Source organism: Vidua macroura, chromosome 1, assembly GCF_024509145.1.
Source record: "Vidua macroura isolate BioBank_ID:100142 chromosome 1, ASM2450914v1, whole genome shotgun sequence".
Classification (NCBI taxonomy): Eukaryota; Metazoa; Chordata; class Aves; order Passeriformes; family Viduidae; genus Vidua; species Vidua macroura.
In genome coordinates, this window is record NC_071571.1 from 71,015,610 (window position 1) to 71,041,705 (window position 26,096).

The 26,096-nt window shown below is 38.0% G+C and overlaps 1 protein-coding gene across 3 annotated transcripts in view; it reads right to left on the reverse strand.

Moving 5' to 3' along the window:
* GMDS (GDP-mannose 4,6-dehydratase) overlaps nt 1–26,096 on the reverse strand; it is a 409,257-nt gene that overhangs the window by 211,429 nt on the left and 171,732 nt on the right. For all 3 annotated transcript variants that reach the window (XM_053983239.1, XM_053983231.1, XM_053983247.1), the window contains one exon: nt 13,883–14,010. In XM_053983239.1, coding sequence (XP_053839214.1) covers nt 13,883–14,010 — 128 coding nt within the window. The remainder of the gene's footprint in view (nt 1–13,882; nt 14,011–26,096) is intronic.

Below are 26,096 nucleotides of genomic sequence, written 5' to 3' on the forward strand. Positions count from 1 at the left end.
GAATAACAAATCCAATCTGCTCAAGGTATAAATCTTTCTTGCTTCTGTGGGTAAGCTGGCTCTCTCAGGCTCTTTTCTTGTTCTGTTTTAATTCAAATTCTGTTGAACAGACAACTTGGCAAGTTTTTTCTGAATATTATTGTAGCTACTTCCAATTAATTCCTGCTGTGTGTACATTGAAAAGGAACTCAGTATCTTGAAAATTCTAACGGAAACAAGTAATTTTATTGTTTTCCTTTAAGTATTTTTATTAAAAATTCAAATACCCTTATGCATCCCCCTCTTGTATTTTCTTCTCATCAACTGAAATTCACTCTTTCTTGTTGTATTTGTTCTCTTCTATCTATGGGGATGTACGGCTCTATCAAAAGAGAAGAAAAAATGAAGTTCCGGCAACTGAAAAGCAAAAAAAAATATATAGTGTAAAAAACCATGGTACTTTATATTTGGAGATACCTATCAGGCTTTGGTGCCTAACAAACATCTAGCAGAAAAGGATGTCTTTGGAAAGACTGGGCACCAGTCATAAAATTTCAGTAACACCTCAGATGATACCTCAACAGTCCCCAAACACAGCCTTGGAGGACAAATCTTTGCAGTCCTGTTATTCTCTGTAACACAAGACAGAAGGAGCAGCAATGCATGCAGGCACATGCAGGCTTGTTTCAAGGCATCTGTGCTGTCACAAAGCAGAAAAGGACACAAACTGAGTATGAAAATATATGCATCATCTTTTAAAAGATTACAACCAAAGGACTGAAGACATTAATAAAAAGGCATCTATGTGTTAATTTTTAAGTTTCAGGGTGAAATCTGGAAGAAAGTTCTGCTATACATGGTTGATCTGATGCCTGTGTCAGTTAAGGCCACAGTCCAGCTGTGTGCTTTGCCACCGTGCAGGTAAGCAGTAGGATTCAAGGTTTAAGGTGACTTGGGTCTTCTGCTAATTAGAAAAAACTGCAGGGGTGTTCTCAATCTAATCTGCATCACTAGTGACTACTTCTATCATCTGTAAAAAGATTATTTTAGCAGCCTAGGCTGACAGGCCTATTTGTGCTGGGAGGTTACACAGGGAACCCGCATTTGCTGTTCTCTTCCCTAACCAAGTGGGCAGGCTGAGCTGGCTCTGTGTGTCCAATACAAAATTACTAGTTCTGCAAAAATGCACAATATTCATAAGGCATTAAATGGGATCCTGCCCCTTTTAGTTTCAGGAGTCGAAGTCTAATTATTGTTAAGGACAATTCTCAAGTCAAACTTGTCTACTGAGCATATCTTTCCCTCATATCTATTCATTCTGTAAGAAAACAAATCATCAACATCTAATGCATATACTTGCTACTTTCTATGCATGTTTTTTTGACCCACTCAGGCTAAAGAATTGCAGTCTCCTTTCATGGGCAGAATCAAGCACAGTGGCAGCTGGTGGTTCACTTTGGCCTGAGAGCAGGTGATGAGAGCACAGCACTTCCCTAAAAATTGGGGTCTTATTCCCCATCTTGTATTGCTCTCACATTTCCCCCAACACGAGGATGCAGTGTTCCATCAGCTGAGGTACCCCTGAGTATAAATTTGCTTTTTTTTTCTGCCAGACAGTGCTCCTTTTAGCTGCTGGGGATTTTGTTCTGGGTGGGACACCAGATCTTAGTTTTCATCCTGAGCACCATCAGTTTGTCCTTGCTTAAAGGCAATTTTATTTTCCAGCTTTAATCTGCCTTCATGAAATATAAAAGTGTGTGTGATTTTTTCTTCTAAGAAAGTGTAGTAACACTGTAAGCTCCAGCAGTATTTTCTAAAACCAACACAGAGTTTGCAGTGATGAGTTGGACTGTTTCACTTAAAGAGACTTTATATGAACCAGTATCCAGCAAATTCCATATCTAAGCAAAAAGGATCACTTTAAGATACTTCTAATAAAACTATCAGCTTGGTTAGGAGTCAACTGCTTTGCAAGCAGCTCCAGAACATAAACAACTATCCAAGACATTTTTAAGATCATGATTTCAGAATCTGGATTTTTTTTCCCTCGACTTGAAATATTTATGATACATTGTATTTAAATTATCAGACTGCTACAAATCAGCACAACTAAATACCTATCATCAGCATGCAATTCCATGACACAATTTGTTCCCAAACATCACATGAATAAATTAAGCCAAGGGAACTGAGTCTTGTTTCTCTTGACTATAGTGTATTCTAAAAGTAAATGTAAAATGTGCATGATTCTGGTATTATTTAACAGTATTTTATGCAATCACTCCAAAATTATTGTGGTAAGAATGATGACAAATTTATTTTCAGTTTAGACGGACTTTTTACTCAAACTTCTTTTGCAAGTTATACTTTTACACATGTGGCTGTTGGTTTTGCACTGCCTTTCTTTAGATGCAACCTTATGAACACCAGCAACAAAAAAGCCTTCTTTAAGGAAAGTCTAATTTACTTAATTACAAGGAGACAGCAGTTGTGCACCAATTCCATTATTCTGTCAAACTTGAGACTGAAAACTGGCACTGGGCAGGCCAGGTGAAAACTTTTTATTATGCTTCCTGGTTTTATTGGTAATGTGTTAAATGGCATTTTAATGTCTCCTAAGGTCACTTTTAGAGCCAAATTGTGGCTGTCCTATCACAGGTGTACTGTGTAAACTAGGGAGACACAGAGCCTCTTTCTCTTCTGCTGGCCTCCCTGTGCACACATGTAAGACACAGTGAATGAAGTCCCACCAAAGCCAATAATCATATTATTATTAGAAGATTTTACTCCAAACCAGTCCCTGCAATTGGTTTTCAGCAATGTCGCTCCTCAGGTTTTCCAAAGGGGCAATGAGGGAATACACAGCCCTACAGTCCTCTTGGGGCTTGAGCACTTCACACATGTCCTTACCCTTTATAGCTAGCTGGATAAAAAATACATTTTCTAAAATAGCACACATATACTTTTAAGATGCCATTAAAATGCCATACATAATGTTAAAGTGTTACATTAGGTGTGCTCAGACCATTAGAACTTGCACAAACCACCAACCAACACCAGTTCTAAATTGCGACTACTTGCTCCTAAAATACTTTAACAATAAAACGTTCTCCTAGACCACTAGTTATCCTGGAAAAGATCCTTGGAAGGGAGGCACCTTGGTGCTGCACCTTGGCATTCCCAGAAAACAGAACACAGCAGAGCCCTGCTCTATAGCAGGTTCCTCCTTGCAGCCCAGTATCACTTCTGCTACCAGTATTATCAACTCAGAAAGACACATTCCAGTAGTGCACACCATGGATAGGGCATGTGGGTCACAAGGTGTTACGGGCTGAAATAAAACATCAAATAAACATAAACACAGAATATGCACCTATTGGAGCAGTGGGGAAGACCCTTCTATCTCATGCCTCCTGATAGATACCTTTCCAATATTCCAAGATCTGCTTGTAATTTGGCAGATGAACAGGTTTAAACCTGCAGTGTTTTTAATATGTATCTACCTTGGATATCAGTAATAATACTGGCAGTAAAATGAAAAGCTATACAAAATATTTTTTCCTTGTCAATTATTTCCCCTTTAAAATGAACATGATATATTAAAAACCTTATGCTTGTTGAATTTAAAACACCTCTGATGAAGAGAGAAATTCCCAACAGACATGGAAAAGTAATGTTGGTCTGGAAATAAATGCAGCATAATAAATTAATGGGAAGGGGGAAATGTGCCTGTATTGCATAGGAAATATACTGCATTAGCAACACAAAGCATTATTTTTTCTTGTAAAATAAAGCACAGTGCAACAAGATCATATGATTTGTACCAACTTTTCATTATGTCAAAAGCAACATGTGTGCCTTGTATTAGACCATTAGGGTTGTCCTGATAAGCTATTACTGTGTAGAGTAACATCTCACTTGATAGAGGTTAAGGCAGAAGTAGGAGTTCATGCTCCTTAAAAAAATCTGTAAAGCGCACTTGGAAGAAGGAAAAGCACTTGATATTAAAAAAAAATAAAAATCCAACCCATTTGCAGATCAATAAATAATAATGCACAACTTACACTAAGAAGATCAGCTTCTAAAATGTACAGAGCTTGTTATTAGGAGCAAAGCTAAAGAGTAAGGAAATGTGCTTGGGCTGCATTCAATTCTACAAACAAATCCCAGGAAGTTGTCCTTTCAGAAAGGCAACATTTCATATGAATAGTTACGGATGCCCTAATTTTCTTCCTCAAATCCAATACCAGAGATCCTTTTAATCCCACTGCCAAGCAGAAAATTTGGAAGCAGATATGTGGGCCTACTCACTCCAGAAGCACCACTGAAATCCTTATTCTACTAGAAGCAATGGAACAGCTTCCAAGGCTGCCCACACCAGGAGCTGAGCTGTGGATCTGCGGGGTGTGCAAGGAAGGATAACTGCTTAGCTCCTGTCAGCCTCAACCTTCTTTCAGAGCAGGAAGCACTGGGAAGGTTTGAAGGGACCACCATGCCAGGGCCCTACTTCTACTTTATTTTCCTCGTTGATGGCTGAAGGCAACTCCAGCCCAGTCGCACTGCCAAGAGGGGTGGGAAGAGGGGACAAGAAAACACCAGCGTCACTCACCTACCTTGCAAATGCAATGCTTGTCACTCCTAAGGAAACACACAGTGCTCTCACTGCAGAAATCATGTGGATTTTGAGAGGAAGAAGAAAGAAATCAAGCATAAGACAGCAATAAGCTTTCTTCACATCCTTAACCTGGTAACCAAGACAGCCATCTCCAGGGAAAGCTTAAAATGGGCCAAAGAAGGTTAATTGGAAAGTTCAGCTGCTCTATCTTTGGATCATTATTGTTAGTTGTTAGGTCAAGGCTCCATCCAAAAACACCTACAGCTAAAATTCAAATATTTCTGCTATAACTAAAAGTGGCATATTAAGTGCACCCTCTGGGTTTGGGGAATGTTTCCCATTCAAAAAAACAAAACAAAACAAAAAAAAAGGGTTTTTTTTTCCATACCCAGACCAGCAAAGAACAGTCACTCTGCTGATAACCAATCTTTTTAATAATGCACAGAATATTAACAGCTAGAGTACTATATAAGTGAGCCCTGACATTTTAATTTATCTGAAACATTTCTTCTTTTGGTGAAATGACCTGAAGTTGGAGGACTAAAAACTTTGGTTCTGGGAATGCATTGCCTGTGATGTTTTACTGGCTTGATGTCAAGTGAAAACAATTATTCTATAGCGAGGATGTTACCACCCAGACATAACAACACCATTAACTATTTTTGACTTCCAGTGTAAATTGAACCATTATAGGGTTTTAAAAATGTCGTCATTAAATTTTAATGATCTGTTTTAAGGGATTTTTTCCCCCTTATTAAAATTCAAGCCTCATATAGCTCAATGCTATAGAGCTTTCTCAGAATGTGGTACACTATTCTAAGCTTCAAATAAATCTGTAAATCATAGATTAATTAATAAAGAGAAACTATCTGGGTTATTACAGGTGGGGCTGGTAGCAGTACCTGTTATTAATGTTACCTAACATTTACCATTAAAATACACTGCTTCCCATTCTTTAAAATGTTGCCAAATACCAACTGACTGAAAAAAAATTTGAGTTCAAACGTAGCTACATCTGGTTGGCTTTTTTCCTTCCTTCCCCCCCCCCCCCCCCCCGCCACTGATGATGGGAAAAAGAGCAAAGAAAGGAAGGAAAAATGTCAATTGAACTGATTCAGCTAATTAAAAATTATATTTCATTTGTATTAAACGCCAATTTTTTCCATGAACTAGGGGTTTTCTTGTAGAGTATTTGAAATTTTGCATGCAGAAGCCTAGAGAATGTTTATGAGAACATTTCCTTCACATTTGCCTTACACTTGCCCAATTCATAAGCTTTAGGCAGACTACAGCAGAAAAAAAAAAAAAGTAAAATCCTGATTTACAAGCACTGAAGAGAGACTTGTGAGACCTTTGCTGTTAAATTTTGCGAAGATTCACTCTATGGTGAACACGCTCTGTCCCATGATGGGGCAGTGGTTTCCCTCCAGGCACAGCTGCAGCCCTGAGCAGGCTGTCTGGTGCATTCACTCCTAGGTCCAGACAATCCCATCTCCCTCATGAGATTCTTCTCTTTCCCACAGTCTCATCTGGAGTTATCCCAGGTTAAAATCACCACAAGGTGGATCAGACCTTTTTTTTTTTTAAAGTCTGGCTTGTTTTCTCCCTAGTGCTATAATGTCACCAGCTAATGAGTAGACCTTGTCCTGCAGCATGCACAGAGGGGGACTGCAATGATGGTGCATTATCTGCATTATGTAGTCTCTCTGCTGACACCCATATGCTTTCTACAGGCCTTAGAACAAGTGAAAGGATAGCTCCTAACTCCTTAAATATAGACCCTGTCACAGTTTTACCTGGGTTTTCACACATTGACAGAGCAGAAAACTAAAGTCATAAGCACACATTTGCAGTTACTTATGCAAAGTGCCTTAATTTGGTATTCTCAAGAAGAGCAGGCTGCAAAAGTGAAATTTGTGAGGTTTCTTGTAATTGTGTTACTTGATGGAAGAGATCCTTCATTCAAGCCACAATGGCAAAATAGGTCACTGTCGGAATTATGACAACAATACATAATTTATCAGCTTGGAAACCTTATACTTGAAAGAAGCCTTAGTCTAACCTTTCCATCACTCCAATTGAATTGTAAGACCACCGCTGTAACAAGACCACTTAAAAAACCACCGGGGTGGCCTTGATAATACATGTATCATTGTTGAGGCACAGGAAACTAAACCAGATGGTTTTGCTGAGGAAAGCACTTTTTTCTGGCTTTGTAAAGCCTAAAAACACCAATAGGTCAAACATGAAAGTGCTGAAAAAGAAAGTTAAAGGAAAATCTTGGTAAATAAGAAAAAGAATTATTTACATATGTGTTTCCCTCACAGAAAATATGTCTGCAAGAAAATAAAAAGGTAAAAATGATGTTACACTCTAACAACAACAACATTTACAGTTGGACTTACAGTCTACCACTGCTGGAAATCAATGCCATATGATGTGTATTAGACAGAACACCTACATATTGTAATTAAGAACCTTTTCTTGGCTCATTTTTATGTTTTAACTATGGAGACTATTCATCTCTATTGCAACAAACTACTTAATTTCTTGTATGTCTCTTATTATCAATCACCTCCAACTTAAAGAAAAAATAGCACATAATGAACCTCTCAAATTATATGAAATTGAAAGTAATTTCCACAAAAATCATCCATGCACAGAAACATACATTCACATGTACACATTTATACAGGCTGTGCATGTGTGTGCATGCACACATGAATAAAGGGGTGTTTAAATTTTCTCATTTATGCTGTAGTTATTTAGAATCATATTACTTGCAGACTTCAGCATTTCAAAAACCACAAAGGATTTGGTTTGGGTTTGTTTTTCTTTATTGTAGACATCATCCACGTGAGTAAAATTAAGATGATAGTGTGTTGCTCTGCTGAGAACTGCAACTATTTCTACTAGTCAAGAAATCTAATCAAAATTACATGCACTGAAAGAAATGCATTATACAGTCTTTTAGTGTGCAGTCTTATTTACCAAAATGTTTACCTTTATTTAGCATTAAAAAAGAAATCTTTCACTATCACAGTTATTCTAAAACATGTTCTCTCTTCATAAGGGAAGCTTTGTCCATGTTTTCAAAATCTGAAAGATGTTTGAGAATTATACCTGCATTTTGCTGGCACCAAATCATGCTCTAATGAAAAGAAAAATAATAATTATTTAAATTTCATTTTTTTTCTCTGCTTGTATGGGAGAATTGAGAGGAAATGTACACTGAGGAAAGCTTCACTATATGCCTATAATTTGTGGCAGTTCATTTTGGCACTGCACAGATATAGACTTGGGGAAAATGTTTGGTCTTCTTCCCACTCTGAAGTTTGTAAGTAAAAGCAGAGAAATAAAAGAGTGATACCTGAGGCCAGAAGTCAAGTGGGGCCACAGGTGCTCTATAGAGCTGAGGGAGACAGATGGAGCCTACCTGGACAGCAATAAAGAGAGAGGAATTACATCGGTGTGCCACAGAATTATATTTTGATTCTGTATGAGAGACGTGGTGGGGAGACACCTGTTTGGTGACACCAAACAGTGTGACACCATCTACCACTTCATATCAAGCTCTTTTGTAGGGTTGGAATATTTCAGTTGAGGTGCAACATGTACGAATAATTTACTAAAATTATGACGCCATGAAGTGACCTTGGAAATCCACTCATCTATGTCTTTTCCCTATAGACTCAATCAGAGGGAAGGCAATCATTACTTCTGGATCTGCTCCTCCAGCACTCTTTTGTGTCAAGAAGAAGTGCCTGTGGGTCAGTTCTGGGTGAACTTCACGTCTTTGATTTGAAACCAGCTGAGACTGTGCTGTAACCACTTTTGGCTGTATTCTATCCTGAGAACTGGGTCATTATTTGAGTGGATGATTGAACTTATTATTGTGGTCAAATGTCACTTCCTTGATCTTGGACACCTATCTCCACAAGTCCTAAATATTTACATGAGGAAATAAAAAAATATTCTGATCTTGGCAAGAGCATACTTCCTGTGGGAAGATGTTGCTTTCTCAAAAACATTTCAGCATGAGACTTAGTTCTACATTAAAGATTTTTAACCTATTAGAAAGAATCAAGGATGGAATACTCATTGTCTCATTGTCTTTGATACACATGCTTCTAGAAAAGGTACTGCTTCAGCAAGCAACTGTCAAGAATTTTATGAATGTTCAATAGTTGTTCCAAAGGAGCACAGTCTATCAACCTTTTCTGCTTAAGATTCTTACAAGTCCTGATAGTTCTTACAAGTCCTCTCTTACAAGTCCTAACCTAGATGCAAGCAGTTCAGTGCATAATCACCTCAACTGGAGCAGATTTAATTTAATTTGAAGATCAGTTTGGCCTAATAGAACCATTAGTTATGCCACCTCAGACAAGTTGATGGAAAGAAAACATTGTGTGTATTTGGAAATACACAAAATACACTTTACTTGGATGGCTATACACTAATACTGAAACAAGCCCATCATTGAGGGTTTAAAATGATTTTGCCACTTTTATTAGAAGATACTGACTTTAAACATAAAACTAAGCAGTAAGAAAGGAAAAGCATTTTTCACTTCAGTCCATAGCAAAAGGGTGATCTGCATTTAGAAACAGGCCGTAAGTTCATAAGTCAATCTCATAACTATATGAGGTATTGATAGTTATGCAGACAGATACAACTGACCTTCCTTTTATAACCAATAGTTCGTAACAAAGCAAGACTCTCACAAACAACAATTCAGCTGGGGTGGTGAAAGAATTACTCAGGAAAAACTTCAAGTCTTAGCAGACTAAGGTAAAATGTATCTCAAAAGACAACATATCCTTAGTGCTACAATAAAAAAACAAAACAAAAGTAGAAATGCCTTGGCCAGTATTCTTGCTGGCTCCTTTTCTTATGCACAAGAGTAAAGCAAAATTCTAAATAATTCTGTCTGGCAAGAGTTTTTATATTTAAACATACACACAAACATACAAGAAGGGATTTCCCACAACAGCACTGGTAGCAGTTGTTTCCAAGGGTCAGTTTCTGCCTATTAGAATGGTAAGCAGAAAAATCGTTAATAAAAGACAAGGCGATACTGACTAGAGATTTAAACAAAGATTAGATTTTATTATCTAAATTTCAACATGTGCAAAATGGTCTAAGACAATAAAAATGACTGTGTGTTTTCTTGTACTTTAAATCACAGATTAACATATACCATTTGTATAGTATTAATGTAAACAGCACTAGTACCAATTAAAAAGAAAATAAGATGGAAATTTTCTCTTTAAGCAGTTTCACAGTTTCTTAATATGCTTGATTGGCCTGTACAATAACTTACTTTATTACTTATTTATAAACAGTTTTTCTTTTGCTTTGTTTGTTTTCTTTTACTTATTTAAATATAAATTAATGGAAGCCGATTCCCATACATTCTAAATATCAAATGCACCCTGACTTCACCATGAATATAGGCACATACCTAATTTTAAACTTTTGACTAGACATGTAATTAATTGAATTGGAGCCAATTATGACCCAGTTATGAGTCCACTGTAATTACTGCTTGACGTACTGCTGGATTTCTATTGAAGGCAAGAGAAAATATTTCTGATTTCTATGAATACCTAAAGACTATTAAAACTGTTACCTTTGACTTGTTCTTTTAGTTTGTAAGATCAAGATTGAGGGGCTTTTCCACAGCTTACGTGAGTGCAGTATTTCTGCTGTTTGCACAACACTGAAGTATGGGCAGTGCAATTGCAGAAGGCAACCTGAGCATCAGCAGGTGATAAGGAGGAAACTGAAGGAAAGGCAGGAAAAACCTCAGCTATTTAATGGAGGCTTATGTGTCTAGGTGGCCAAAAAGGCCAATGTTATCCTGGCCTGTACCAGCAATAATGTGGCCAGCAGGAGGATTCTTCCCCTGTATTCAGCACTGTGCTCAGTACTCTTAAGGCTTGCTATTGTACTAATAATTGAAAATACCTGGCAGATAGTCTGCAACAAATAAAGGGTATGTTATCCCCACAAAGCAAAACAATACACAGAAGATTCATATGTCAATAGCACTGATGTATTGCTTTTCCCTCTTCCAACTCAGTGGCATTGATCATCATGTCTAATACAACCTCATGAGACTGGTGCTGGATCACAGCAGAATAAATAATGGAGAAAGGAGAGAAGCAGACAGCAACAATTTCTGCCAATATGTTAAGAGTTACTAATTTTAGGTTAAAATTTATAATCCCACACCAAAAATTTTCAATGCCAATGTTTTTCTATTCTGTTCATTTCAAACACAGAATGGAATCCTTTCTTTCCAGTGAGTTGGATTTCCCAGTTTTCATTCACCAGCAAAATGCTGCTCAACCCTGTTGCCGCAGGTGACACTTCAAGCGCCAGGTCAAAATCCTAATCAAACACATTTTCCAACTATTCTCCACTGATATGAACCAATGTTTAACCCCCAAATTTCTGAATCATCTGCTACTAAACTACTTTCAACCCATCCCTTGGTGGGCACCTACATGCTTTAGTGCAAGCACATGATTCCATGCTTTACTGTACACAAAGGAGTTTGCCCAAAATTTCAGTGGCAGTCAAATGAACTCATATAATCAAAGCTCAAGAGTCATGAATTCTGCTTGTGCTTTGCATCAGACATTCTCAAGTCCAACACATACAGGATGCTGTTTCTCCATGAAGTCAATGGGAGTTGGCTCATAAACTTTTGTGAGATCAGGAATTGACCCATAATATTTCATAAAACAACAAAAAGGAATGTATTTATGGTTTTATTATTATCCCTAATAAGGAAATAAGAAGAAAGGAAACACAGTACATGGTCTAGTCTATATGCACATGTGTTACTTGTATTAATATCAATGGGATTTAAAGCTACATATGGAGAGGATAAGATATATCCCTATGTGTTCAGCCATATGTTTAAGGAAGCTCCCAAAATGCTTGTAAATATGATCATGCTTTCTAACATATTATGCATTTATTTGAACAATGTTAAATCTCTGAGCCCTACTTTCCAGTCCATTAAAGCCTCAAATAATAGTTTATTTCCAGTTTAAAGTTACCCTATTTTTTACTCATTAGAAGGCTGCCTGTAACCACATTTCCACAATACTCAGGGAATTAGAGAATTGATAATAACTCTCCCATCATCTGAAGGGGTACTTCTCTGGGATGAGAAATACTCAAGATGAACTATATTTTAGCAAGGAATTATTTTCAGAAGATTTTGGGACAGGCCCAAGATGTGTAGCTGAAAGGCCTGGAATGCTACTTGCACAAAAAACGTGTTTGTGCCATAGACCTCAGACAACTACATTCCTTCTGGAGGCCAAAGGCCTTGAAAGCTAGTCATCCTTCTGGATTTACTTGTTGATTTTAAGGGTTGAATGATGGCCTCAATAGGCAGAGGGAACTGGGCCTGTTCAGCCTTGAGAAGAGAGGGGATGAATACCATCAATGTCTATCAGTATCCAATAGTAGTGTCAAGAGGACAGATCCAGGCTCTTGGTGGTGCCAAGCAACAGGACAGGAGGCAAAGAGAAGCAACTGACACACAGAAAGTTCCACCTGAATATGAGGAAGAACTTCTTTACAGTGCAGGTGACTGAGCACTGCAACAGATTGCCCAGAGAGATTGTAGAGTTCCCCTCACTGGAGACATGCAAGAACTGTCTGGACACAATTCTGTTCAATGAGCTCTAGGATGATACTGCCTGAGCAGGAAGGTTGGACCAGATGAGCCACTGTGGAACCTTCCAACCTGACCCATCCTGTGATTCTGTGAACACAGGACAAGGGTCTAACCTAGAAGGCACAAGAGAGTTATTTAGGATTTCCCTTAGAGAAGAAGACTTCAGGATTCATCCCATGATTTATGACCTAGTGCAATTTCTGCTGGAATGTCATAGCTGAAGTCTTTATGAAATATCCAATGCCTGTTAACAAATCATATTCATTATGTCCAGGCAACTGATAATTTATCTGACTTACCTTTTACTTCTTTTCAGTTGAGACTTGGTGACTGATTTTATGATCACTCATGACCATATTTTTATGCATTAAAAAGATGACTGGGATGGTTTACTGGTTTAACTGCTTCAACCAATGTTGTAGCCACAAACATAAAACCATAGTCATGGAGGTACAGTCTTTACACTCATGATGCTTTTAACATCTCACATGCAAATGCAGCACAGAACCTAAGACAACTTCATTTGGCTGCCAAAACCACCTTCTTCACTCTCTTGATGTAGCCCTTTTGATACTAAGGCAATATGGCTGTTTACCTTTTTTAATGTCATCCAGGACATCAGTTTATAGAGGCGTTATAATTTTTTTTTCTTGCTCTTTTTGATCGTAAAGAAGATTTGAGAGCTCTACCTTTACAGTCTCAATTTGTAATAAAAATCAAGACTTTTGCCCACTGAGATACTTCTTACTTTGTAATATAGAAAACCAAAACAAACAGTTGTCTTGTTTTTAAACTACATCAATGAGTGATGAAGTCAAATCCGGTTTCCCAGCAAGGAATTATTAAAAGACAGAAATAGTCCAATGACCACAGGAAATCTTTAAGCACCAAAATGGGGACAAAAATCTCCTGGGGAAAAGACAATATTTCCTACATGGTCATTCATGTCTCCTTGTAATACAATACAGGGGTATTGTTTGTTTGTCTGCTTAAGTAGATGGGTAGAATAAAATTAGAAACAAATCCTGACTACACAAACATTTCAAACACTAAATGCAGGCTTATGTGTTCCAATACCTGCCATCACAACTATCTTGTGATGCTTCTTTATAATGTATAACCAAAGAGGGCTTTGATCATTGACATAGACCTACTTTTTGCCTTATTAAAAAAAGGTCACCAACCTCCAGCAGGATCTTTCACTTCAGGTCATACTGCATCTTGCTGAAATCTTAGTATCAGTTATAAAATTTGTCAAAAGAATTGAAGACACATTCTAAAATAGATCCACATTGTAGTCAGACCCCTTCCCCAGGAATTCAGGCAAAGAATGTAAACCCAAAGATTTATTTTTCTGTTCAGGTCATGCCTGGGGTAGACTGCTGTGTTACTAAATTCCCTAATCTGAAGTCAAGAGCCAGACAAAGTTAACAGACCTCAATAGGAAAAAAAAAAAAAAAAAAAAAAAAAAAAAAAAAAAAAAAAAAAAAATCTTGAGATAGCCCTCTGTGGATCATAACCTGAAGTTACAGCAATAAGCATTATCTCCTCCACAAAGATGATTCAGAAAAAATCCCACAGCTTACCTCAACGTAGTCCCTGGCATGGCCCCAGTCTCTCTTAGCATCCAGATTGCCCAGGCTGAAACAATCCAGCTGTCCAAGGTGGATCTTTGCTACCGATCGGCTAATCTTCCGAGTGACAAAGTTAGCCCCTGGAAGAGAAATAAAAGGTAGTATCAGCATAGTCACAGTGGCAGATAGCTGGCCACAGGAGACACCTCGTACAGCTCAGCACATGGCATTTTCAGTCTTCCTCACTCCCCTTGCATCACCTAGACCTATGCCATCTTGTATCATTTGAGCTAGCTAAGAAGCCTCCAGTGCAAGTGTCACATTAGTTGCACTTTCACAGCAAATATCTTTCTTTGTGGGACTTCTTAAGCATTCCTAATTTGCTGCCTCAGTATTCACTCTAGGCATTAAGCCAAAGAAAATCATTTGGAATGTCAGTTCTTAAACACAAAATGCAAAAGGTTACATAAAGAAGACAGACATCTTAGACCACCCTCAAGTTTTCTGTTTCAGATTCTTTTTTCCTTTTTAATTTATTTTTTCAAGGAATGTATATATCTAAATAAATGTGTTTATTAAAAAAAAGACTATGCAAATACTATGTATTCTCCAAAGAACTACAATGGTTAAATGCATTCTACTTTTCTAGTTGTTTGGGATTCTTTGTCTTTCAGATTCAGTTATATCATGCAAAGTGTGATTTCAGCTTTTTCAGTAAAAGACTGTATTTTATTTTACCATATTTCAGTATGTTGTTCACTGTATTACTTTGGAAAAATTGTGTACCCATTTCTGCTTCCAGTGAAGTTGCTTTAAACAATATTTTTTACTTATTTTCAGATCTTGATTTTCAGATTATGATGGCTGTGTTTCTAAAAGGTGGTCATAGTCTCCTCAAAAGCAGAGGGGATTTTGAATTTAGACCAGGAGTTTAGGTCCATTGGCATTTACACACTAATGAGCCACAAAAATTAAAATTACATGCCTTTTTAATAGCTAAAACCAGATATGATTAAATGGTGACAGATGATACCTCCTCCAAATGAAAACAGGAGAGTTAGTGAAAATGTGTGTAGCTTTAAAATGCTTTTAGCAAATTTCAAAAGTCTCAGAAGTGTAGCTTATACATTCAATGCATACATGCAGTATTTTTCATCATGAAACTCTGCTCTTTAGATATGCATCTCAATATGTTCTGTTTCCTGTCAAACAAACAGTAAGTTGCAGCAACTTTGTTAAATAACGTGAAGTGTCTTTTTCAGACTACTAGTTTTTCCTGTAATGCCAAGAACCCTACAGTACTTTTCTGTCATTTGACTCTACTAAAAGTAAAAAAAAAAAAAAAAAAAAAAAAAAAAAAGCACACCTGTAAGAATCATGTGGAATGAAGAACTTTAATTTAAGTCAGACCTTAGCACAGAATTAAGATAGAACTTTAAATCTTCATCAACTGCTGATCTAATTGCAATTCTGGTTGTTAGCCATTTAGGATATATCATCAATTTGCACTTGTTCTTTAAAGGATGAAAAAAATACAATTTCCATATCCCCCGAAAAGGTGTTCGTATATAAAGGAAGCTTCCTAAACAGTGTGATTTGCAAACTTTTAGAAACAAAATATACTCCAGAGGCTTTTTCAAAGCAAATTTCTCCAAAAATTGGACACTACCAACACTGTAACTCTGCTATTTGAACTTCTGAAAGCAAAGTACTGTGGTTCTCCTGTTCCTGGCTGGATAGGCTTGCAGCAGGAGTGGAGTTCTGACTTAACAGAAACCAGTGACAGAGTCCCTTTGGCTTAGTCAGACTGGTACCTCTCCAAAGATTGTTTCCATTTTTACCTTATCAAAGTGCTTTGAGACTGTCACACAGATTACTGTTAATTAATTAGAAAACAATTCAACCTATGGAAAAAACTTACTAGGAAACCTTCTGCACCAAAATTATTTCAGTCAGCATTTTTATTCAGCAAATAACAGCTGAAGGAACAGGTTTCTTTCTGGAATAAAGTAGTTGTTTTAAAATTCCAGGCTGCAATTGAGTAATAAAGAAAACTGACTGCTTTCAACACTACATTCCCATTTGTAGCAAAAGCAATGAGAGTTCTAGTCACCATCTGCATTAAAGCAAGTTTTACTGTCAACCTGCACAACTAATGAATGTCAACTCCCCTTTTGGAGCAAATGCTTCCTCAGCATAAAAAAAAAAAAAAAAAAGAAAAAAAAAAAGGAGCTTATTAGGTATTAGGTTGTGTGAGAGAAAAACTTTTATGCTATCAATTTAACTTTAATTGTATAAAAGATACCACACAAGAAAGAGCTGATTTGTCTAGCACAGCACAACAAATACTAGTAACTGCTGTCTTCTTGCACAGGTCACTGTTAACTGGAGAGAAACAATCTTCAAAGATATTCTCCAAGCAAAGTCCGGAGTATTCCTCAAAAGGCTGAGCTGAAAAACTAGACAGCACCACAATGAAAAAATGAAAACCTTAATTTTCCAGAGATATTCTAGTAAGGGTTCCACTAAATAATACCACCCTCGTCTTGAAGTGCCTCAGCATTAAAGCTGTGGAAGAAAACTATACTACTGTTCATTCTGAGAAATGCAATTAGAAATTTTTTTCATGCACCCAAGGACTGAATGGCACATTTCAGAAGCATTTAAATGATATGTTCATAAATAATGTTTAAGTACTTACTCCCTTCAAACACAGTATCTTAAAATATCCCATTACACTCTGTGTTTGATCCCATGCCATTAAATGCACATCATAACTAGAATTTAAGCTGGTGCCCGCTGGAGTCATACAAAGTAGTTAAGGCTTGTCAGCATTTCCACTAAAAAGCCCTGTCCTAGAGGTTTGCAATTTGGCTATGACATTGCTTTGGTCTGAAATTTATCAGAAGTAATGTCTTTTTCCTCAGGACTGTAGCGAAATGCTACACATATCTATGTATAACTGAATACAAAGGACCTTTTGAGGCACAGAAATGGTTAGCTTCCTTCTTCATCAGGATGTAGTAAAGACTTGCTAATGTTGAACACACAAGAGCATTTTTCTCACAAAACAGCCACTCATGCCAGGAAGAGTATCATCAGAGCTGATGAAGGTATGTTAACCACTTGACCCTTTATGTTGATTTTCATCGGATCAAGATGCTGCAGCAGCTAAAATGCCACCAGTTATCACAGGTGAATAAGGCCTAATTTGTTATGCTACTAACCTTACTAATTCACCTGGAAATATGTTGGTGATAGTGACAGAAGCTACCTTAGACTGGTGGGAAAGAGAGATGTCAGAGTCCCATACTTGTCTCCTGGCTCTGCACTGCTCCCTCAGTTCAGAGAGGTTTTGTAAAACACAACCCATTGCTTACACTTAATACAAATAAATGTGGAGTGTAAAAACACAGTTACATGGTATGGGTATTCTCAGTTCAGTCAGAGAGAAAGAGAGAGGTTTCTAACCAGGCTTTGGCCGGGGAAAGTGTTTCAAAGGAATGTAAATAATTCTCTATCTCTCTTGTTCGCATTGTTTATAGATACGTTCTGCCGCTCTGTGTCATTCAGAGTGCACCAGTTGTGTGACATGTTTTTACTTTAAGACCAATGAAATTAGTCTGCACGATGTTCTCTATAAATACAGCGGTGCATTTGAAATAAAGGAGAGTTCTCTTTCGCCTTCTGATCTTGGAGTCATTCTGTTCCCGTCCTGCCTCAACAACGACAACATGGTTGATGAATTTTGACTTATTTGAATGCCTTTTGAAAATGTGTGTGGGTAGCAAATGTCTGGGAACTCACTCTCCTACAGTAACCCGGAGAAGAAGAGTCATTCTTGCTGTCGATAGGGCCAAGCATGCTGGGCTAAGTGCCTTGCATAGTTATCTATGCAGCAAATACGTCCAAACCATGGTGGGCCACATTGTGTGGTTTGCATTGCTGTTGGCAGCACTGGAATTGCTGCAACTGTGGCCAGGCAGAAGAGATATGGCCAGATCTAGCAAAGGATGCTTTGGTGTGACATTTCAGGGTTCCAAACACCCCTACTTAAGCAGGGTCTGACAAGTTGTTACATTTTAAAAGGGGCATTTAACAAGAGTCTTCATGATATTAACAGCACTTTCAGGAACCCTGGGCATTAGCTTTGATTTGTTTTCAAAACCCAAGTCCTCCCTTTGAGATCGTTAGCATTCCAATAGGAACCATAAGGTCTGATTTACAAACCCGATTTATCCTAGACAGGATTTAAAGCAAGGATTCCTCATCAAACAGACCTGATCTGTAAAACATATAACTTGTCAGCAAAGCACTGCAGGAACAATACTACTACGAAAATAAATAGCAGAGGTATAATGCAATAGCTTTTGCTCTCCAGCCCAGGCCTGTCGCCCATTGTGCTGCCTGGATCAGGGTGGAAAACAGCTCATCTCTTCGAGAAGGATGCTGTCTACATCTGGCAAAGATGCAGTTTTGAAAACTGGACACATCTCTCATTAACCCACATTGAAAACTACTGTTTAGGAGGCAGGGTCTTAATGCACCTACAATTCCAATGTTGGATTGCCCCAAGACAGAAAAAAAAAAAAAAAAAATCCTAGTCTTTGCATCAGTACCCCATTCCTTTTATCAGCACTGAGGCTTCACCCTTTGTGGATCGCCTGTTTTAAGTAGTTTTTCTCTAGATACTGTGGTTTAGAAGAGGCAACCAAATGGACAAAGCAGCTTTAACAGCCACTATTGGCATATCTGTTTCTGTTCAAGAACCCTCGTTTTCCAAGCTCTCAAGGCAACATACAAATCCCAACTAATGATAAAACTGTGATCTTAGGAAGACTGCTCTCCCTGTAAAACACTAGTTGTTGCATGTCTAAGAAAATCCTTTATTAACCCTAGCAATATCATAGAATGACAATCAATCTTATAGAATTCAATAGCAGTCTTTATCCACCAAGTGAGATGCAGTCCTAGAAAAATCTATCAAGTTCTTGTAACACATTTTTCTTCATTTTGCGTAAAATATGATTAAACATGATGTCTCTGAAGACACTGACAAGAAAAAGGTTGAAGTTTTGCATTTTTTTTCCTCCAAGTTTCTGCAGTTCTGGCACAGGTTCTAGTGGAAGCCTAACATGTTCAAACACATTGTGTACCCAGCGCTTCTACTAACCCAGAAAAACATCTTTCTTTTAACATATATGTGTAGTAAATGATGCATTTAATGAGATCATTAAAATGTTTTGATTGCCTGAAAATCCACATTGCTCATCCTTTCCATTCTATGAGAACCTTTTCCATTTTTTGTAACAGGCTGAAATGAAAAAACAAAGCAACACCCAGATCTTTTAAGAAAAGAAGCCTTGAAACTCCTTCACCAATGAAAATCATTAACAATTATTCCAAAGCAAATGAATTTATTGTCATTGTAAACCAAATGAAAAATCTAGTAATAGATCTTTAAATTAACCTTCCATATTTTGGGTTTAAGTGGAATTTTAAACTGTCTTGATCAAAACCACTGATACAGTATTGCATTTTGGTAAAACTAGTAGAGCAGTTACTTTATATATTTTAAACAATCATGCATTTAAATTGTGAATCCATTCACCATTTAAAATAACAAATTGTTCTCACAACAACAATTGTACAAAGTAGAAACATCACTTCTTGGAAATAAAGAGAAAATCATGGTTAAAAGGGACTTTTTTTTTCCCCTCTGTTTGTCATCCTACAAATTTTACTCAGCAAATACAGCTACCTTTGGATGAGCTTGCCATAATGTCCAAAATCAGATTTCTGCAAAATGAAATATATATGAAATAAGGGTGATAGGATTCATAAGCAATTCCTTGTAAAGTCATGCATGGGAAACATCTCCCTGACTGGGGCAATAAATCATTTTATTTCCTGAAACATGAGATATAGTGCTTTAATCCTTACATTTTAATCCCATATAGCATGGCTGGAAATACTTTGTTTCATCATAATATGTTCAATCTTCTTCTCTGTTCTTTAAAATTTTAGAAGTAGCTTATGGTAGTGGTTTTCTCAAATTTTTTAATATATTTGCAATGTTTTTCAAACATTTTCAGTTTACATATCCCAAACCATTTTCCAGTGGACATATATCTTTCTCTAAACAGGAAATTTTTACTGATAATATTCTTTTCAAAGAGGTTATTCTTCATCAATACCCTGGCAAACAATTTGGTAACAAAAAAATATGCAGATCCCAGACTGAAAGCAGTGGTCCAGTAACATGAGGATAAAATTGTCCCTCTTTATCAAGTGACCTTCATTTGGAACTTTGAAATGTGTGATTTAAATAAAATGATGTGGTAGCAATACCTTCAAATACTGCTAATGAAGACACCAATCAGCATATACACTGAATTACTTTGTTTAATAATATATTGATACACATGATAACCTTTACAGTGCCAAAATGCACTAATTCTCCTTGGCCCCATTTTCCATTAACACGTCAGTTTTCAACAGAAATGTGGTACCTATTCCTTGGATGCCCATTGTTTAAATAATGGAAGATGCACTACTAATATACTTTTATATTTCAAAAATGAGGAGGTTAAGGCAGAAAGACAAAGGCATTGAGAGGTGGGAATCAGCAGGGGATGGCAGCACAGTGGAGGAGGCTGATGCTCTTCAACCCCAGAACACCTCTGCCCCTGCCCTCCACTTGCACATAGAACATTTGGACAGCTGAGGGCAACAGGAGGTCATTGAACTATGCGTGGAGGGAACACAAATTATTGCCTTTTATAATCTGAGTGGAAAATGAGAGTGAGAGACAGTCTTGTGAGGAACAACAAGGTACAGAAATGTGGAGGGAGCACAGAGAGTAGGAAAATTTCTCTTTTTCCCAGTGGGTGAAAAGATAGCACAAAGCCTACTTTAGGGGACAACTAGTAAGTTCTGTAAAAAGTAGGGAACACAGAAGTAGGGGAAGAGACCTACCAGCCACCACCAAAGGACAAGATTCTGAGATGGTGTTTGCCACAGCCCAAGCCATGCTCCCCTGCTCCCCTGTGACTCAGTGGTGCTAACCCTCCACCAGGCATCTGTCATCAGGGCTTTAGACTATTCATGACTGTTCTGCATACAAACAGATACAGGTTTCCACCTTTGAAAAAACAATGACAGGATCATTTCTATGACTACACAGCAGCAGTTTTGTAAAGTGACTGTGAAAAAAAGATGTTTGATTAGCAGACAATGTGCATGTGTAGGGTGTAACACAAAGCTATTAAACTTCACAATTAAAATACCACTATTTGGGACTAATTACACTTCTCAGATCTATCATATGGGGTTGTTAAAAGGGCAGGGTGATATACCAGCAATAATGGTTGGCCAAAATGTGCTATTTTAGTATATTTCCTCCATATAATTTTTCTTAAATTAAAATATTTTCCCCTCAGGAACTGTACACTGAACAGGAAAAGGTGAGGCATCAAAGATTCTTATAAAGGAAAACCCAAACATTAATACTGAAAACAATATGTAAAAGTGTTATTCCTGTTCCCAAGTTTATGTTGCTAATGGCGCTTACATAAACAGAGCAGCGTTTTGCTTACAGAAAACTTAACCTTTTGCTCCAAACTATTCACTTTGGTTTTTTTAATCACAGTTCATATACACTACATTGTAAAAGAAAGGTAAATGTGTTTAGCTACTCTGATTTTCTAACATTCATTTAAGCTGTGTTTTTTAAATTGTACAACTAAGGTTATTGAATTAAACCTCTCATTTCAGCTGTCACAGAATTACACAAGCCCTTGCATGTGTGAGCTGTGGGTAAACGTGAGTGTGCTTGCCCATCAGTACAGACTCTTTAAATTGTTAAAGATTGTGTAAACAATTGTAGTTAAGTACATGCTTTGCTTAATTGGTGCTACAATAGCTAGAACTGTATGAAACCAAAAGGAAAATACAGCACTTGCACAAAATGGAATTATCCTGCAGTCATAGGCAACTTGCAAAACCCCTGTGATTTAACTTCCCTTGTTTAGTGGCTATCACAGCTCAGACATCTGTGCTCTTAAATTTAACACCCCTTTCCTTTTCTCCCTGTTTTTCCCCTCCTCCATTCTCTCAGCAACCAGTAGCACATCAAAAAAGTTGCTGTTTGATGGTTCAAGCTGAGACGTTCAGCCTTTTACCCTCACACTCTCTTGAGATAAAGCAGGCAAGGCTTTTAATCTTACCTGGTGACACATGACTGACTAATACAGTTTCTTGGACCTTCTGACCTCTGAGGGACTAAATCTGGCTGGTCTCTCAACCTCTCCAGGTGGCTGGGACATCAGTTTGCGGTGGGTCATGATGTAAACAAAGTTTTGCACAGGTCTTCCGTGACTTTCTGTGCATCCATAATTGTCCTAACTTTTAACGTGCAAATTTCTTCAGCATAAAAGGTATCATTTCACTTCAAGTCAGGGGGAAAAATAATTTTCCTTTACTTTTACTGTAAGTTGAAGACTGCAACAAGAGCCTTAAAACCAGTCACAGCAGCAAATTTGCTGAGTCAGTGCTGATGTATTTTCTTGGAGCAAGAGAAATGGTCTGGCTACAGCCAAGCAGCTTATTTGAAACTTTGCCTCCCACACAAACTAATAAAGCAGTGCTAGACGGGTTTGACACTTATACAGCATAACTCAAGATGTTCCTAATCCATGTGCCTCCCTCTGGAGCTTTGTTGCTCAACAATTTTTCTCCTAGGACTTCCTTCTGGTTAGCTTTGCGACAGTGGTAGTCCTTGAGGCACCCTTTAGGTCCTCAATACATCATTTGATAAATGTGTTTCAATTTTACTAAACCACCGTTTGCTACAGAAGTCCTGGAATCACCAAGAGGGGGTCCTGAAACACAGCTGAATCATTTTTTGAGGGAGCTGGAAACCACTGAGGGGAAAGAGGTCATCAAGAAGTAACAAGGTGAGGGCTAGTGAGAACTGGAGGGAAGCAAAAAAAAAAAAAAAAGAAATCTCAGCTTCTGCAAATACAGGAGGCACATTTTTTTTTCTAGTACAAGGTACATAAAATGCAAGGTGCTACATTTCCTTCCATCTTCCATGTTATGAATAGCTGGTTTCTCAGCTAGGTTGTGGTGAGAAATACATCTTCAGCACCACTGATGATCCCCACAAGTCAACGTACAGATCACCACTTGCAAAGTTCTACAGTTACAAGGAAAAGGATTAAATCCTCCAGCTACAGACACCTTCTCAGACTCATAACAGACTAATCAAGTAAACATCTAGCTCAGATGTTAAGAGCCAAAAAAATCTCCACTGTGTGTGCTGTGGTATGCAGTCAAGCTGGTGTGCAACCCAGGGCATGAGATCAGCTCACGGTGCTCTCAGCATACTCTCTCTGTCCCTGCTGTCCCCATTTCCCCAGCTCTGCATCTGCACAGGGACAAGTGGTTCTGCTGAAGACAGAGCAGGACAATGCTAGAAGTCACTATTTTGGATAAAACCAAAGTAACAACCCTGAAATGTGTATTTTAACAACAGCCCCCTGTAAAAAAAGTTCCAATTGATTGTGTGGAGCAGGACCAGGGGGAACTCAACCCTAAAGTAAGCCCCCAAGGCCTAACAGTTTAAGAAGAGAGTGGGGTGAAAAGGCAGAGACACAATGACAGTACACCCGGAAGACTGCAAGCCAACAAAGGCAGCATGTCCCTTCTGGTCCAAAGGACTTGGCCATGTTTGGTCTAGCTGTGTTGACCGCCTCTATTCAGAAAGCCAATAAAAACATTATTTCACCTAGCTGTAGTTACTGCTGGTTGCTTAAACTTCCCATAAAAACTATGTCCTTAGTGCAGCACAGGATGTGATCACTCTCAGAGGACCCTGAAGTTAAGCAAGGGTGCTACGGCTTCCACACCCAAGCTCCAAACTGGAAATGCCACCAGACAGAGCGGCAGCTCTCCCACAGGCAGAAAGGGTATGTCAGGAGGTTGCACAAAAACCATTGCTGAGAGCGAACTCCCCTCTGGGACAAAGCCTGGGCATGTTGCTAATTTTCATTCTAAAATGAATAAGGAACCAAAAAAAGAAATGGACCCTTATTTAGTGAGAAACTATTTTGAACACAACCATTGAGTAAAATTCTAACAGCTTTTTGAAATGTACACACATTTGAATGAATATTCCTTTTTACTAATGTTACCATTGAAACTGAATCCCACTCCTGAATTCTTTCTCTGTGGGAATAGAGTTTCTCTAGTGTAATTAATAATATAAATAAATACACAGCTATAAACACAGAGAACTCAGCTTTCTGGCAAGATAAATCGGTGCAGTTTGGCTGAAGTCAGATGACTTAAATTTACAAAGAAGCAGCCAAACTTAAACATACCACCATAAACATGTCCAATCACCACAAAAGTTTTGCACAAGAAAATATGAAACAAAACATTTGGAAAGTGATTCAATGGCAAAAAAACCAGACTGTCTATATAATACATCCATTTACCACCATTCAGCTTGTCATGCTCACTACTGTTTTAATAACAGTATTTTTAAGAACACTTCTTCCTTTGTGGACTCCTGAAATTCATTGTTATCCTGTTTTTGTGATATTTCCCATTTAAGTTAGTTTATACTTCCTCTAGGAACACAAGAGGCAGTCGGATCACCTGCTGTTCTGAGCTGTCTACAATACTTGAACACAATGGGGTGAAACCAGGACAGAAAGTTAGCCCAATTCTGAATTTCCTGGCTTTGTGTTTTTAGTGGGACCTTTCACATCATTTTAATATCCCCATAGGTAGCTGTGCATGCACTCAGAAAAACACATATGCACATGCTCTGTACATAGTCTGGACAAAGCCCTAAATTCTAGCACCAAAAGTTAGGATTACATGTTTCACTGTTGTTTCTGAATGCGCAATGATGCAGTTTTATAGAACATCTCTAGATATCATACTGTAATTTTTTTCCGAATAGATAATCCCCTGTCTGGAGAACAGACTTGCTCTGAGAGTAAAAACTGCTGTCTTGTGAGAAATGAAGTAGGAAAGGGTCCTATGGAGCCTGAAGCTAACCAAAGGTAAAGAACTTCAGAGAAAGAAATGACAGATTCACAGTTCAGTCTGATTAATGCTGTACGAGGAAAATGAACAAAAGCCTGGTTCTTGTGCAAATTCTGAAAAGGTGCTCAGAAAGTCACTTAAACCCATGTTCTCATTTAGTCACTTGCACATATTCCTCTATGTGCTTGTTACCAAGGCTCAAGGTGGAAATAGATGTGAGTTTTATTCTGAGCATGAACTAATTAATCAAGCAATGTAGACTTCTTTTGGTTTTTCATGCCTTAATGTCACCTCCCCACCCCAAATGAAGGTAACATGCCAAAACTTTACAAGAATTTGAGAAAGTTAAGTATCTTGATATTTGTGAAACAATGAGACCCTGGAAGAGTCAAAAAGGGATGATATCACTCAATAGAGCAAATAAATACGCTGTGAAATAATGTTTTTCTTGTTCTCTGCCCACAATTCCACCTTCCTCCAGCCCAAGATTGAACATCTAGTCATTCCAGTGAAAACTCTCCATCCCATGCAAGGAATAAGGAAGAGGGAACCTGTGGGGAGAAAAACCGAAAGTGCAAACAACAGCTTTATCAAAATATATGGGCACAAGTTTAAGTTTATGGAGGCACCCCTGATTCAGTCATTTCACAGTTTATGAGCCAATCAAGTTTGCAAAGCTCCTTTTACCCTCCTTTCATAGTTTTCAGGACATATTCATATGTACCTCATTTTTTACGCCCACACTAAGGTGAGGAAGACTTCAACATCTGTAGCTACAGAATGCTTAAATTTTCTGCTTCAGTCTAGAACACACTTCCAAAACTGGACAAAACTGAACTTTAAATAGTTTCCCAAAGCACACTAGAGAGCTCATCTCCCAAAGGACAGTTTATTGACAGGCTTGAGGAGCAGAGAGGGAAATCACTGAAATTTAACCCTGAACCCCACGTGAACCCAGGGATTGGGGCTGCATATTTTCCACTGTCCTGCCATCTGCTGCTTCACTGCACATGGTAATCTTTGGCAACCCCACTGAGAGCTGCCTGGGCTATGGCTCTGTTCAGACAGGGTGTAGAAAGAAAAGACACTGAGAATGTCATGGCTGACTGACCAGACAACTGAGATCAGAGAGATTATGCCTCATTTGCTCACCAAGCCCTGCCAA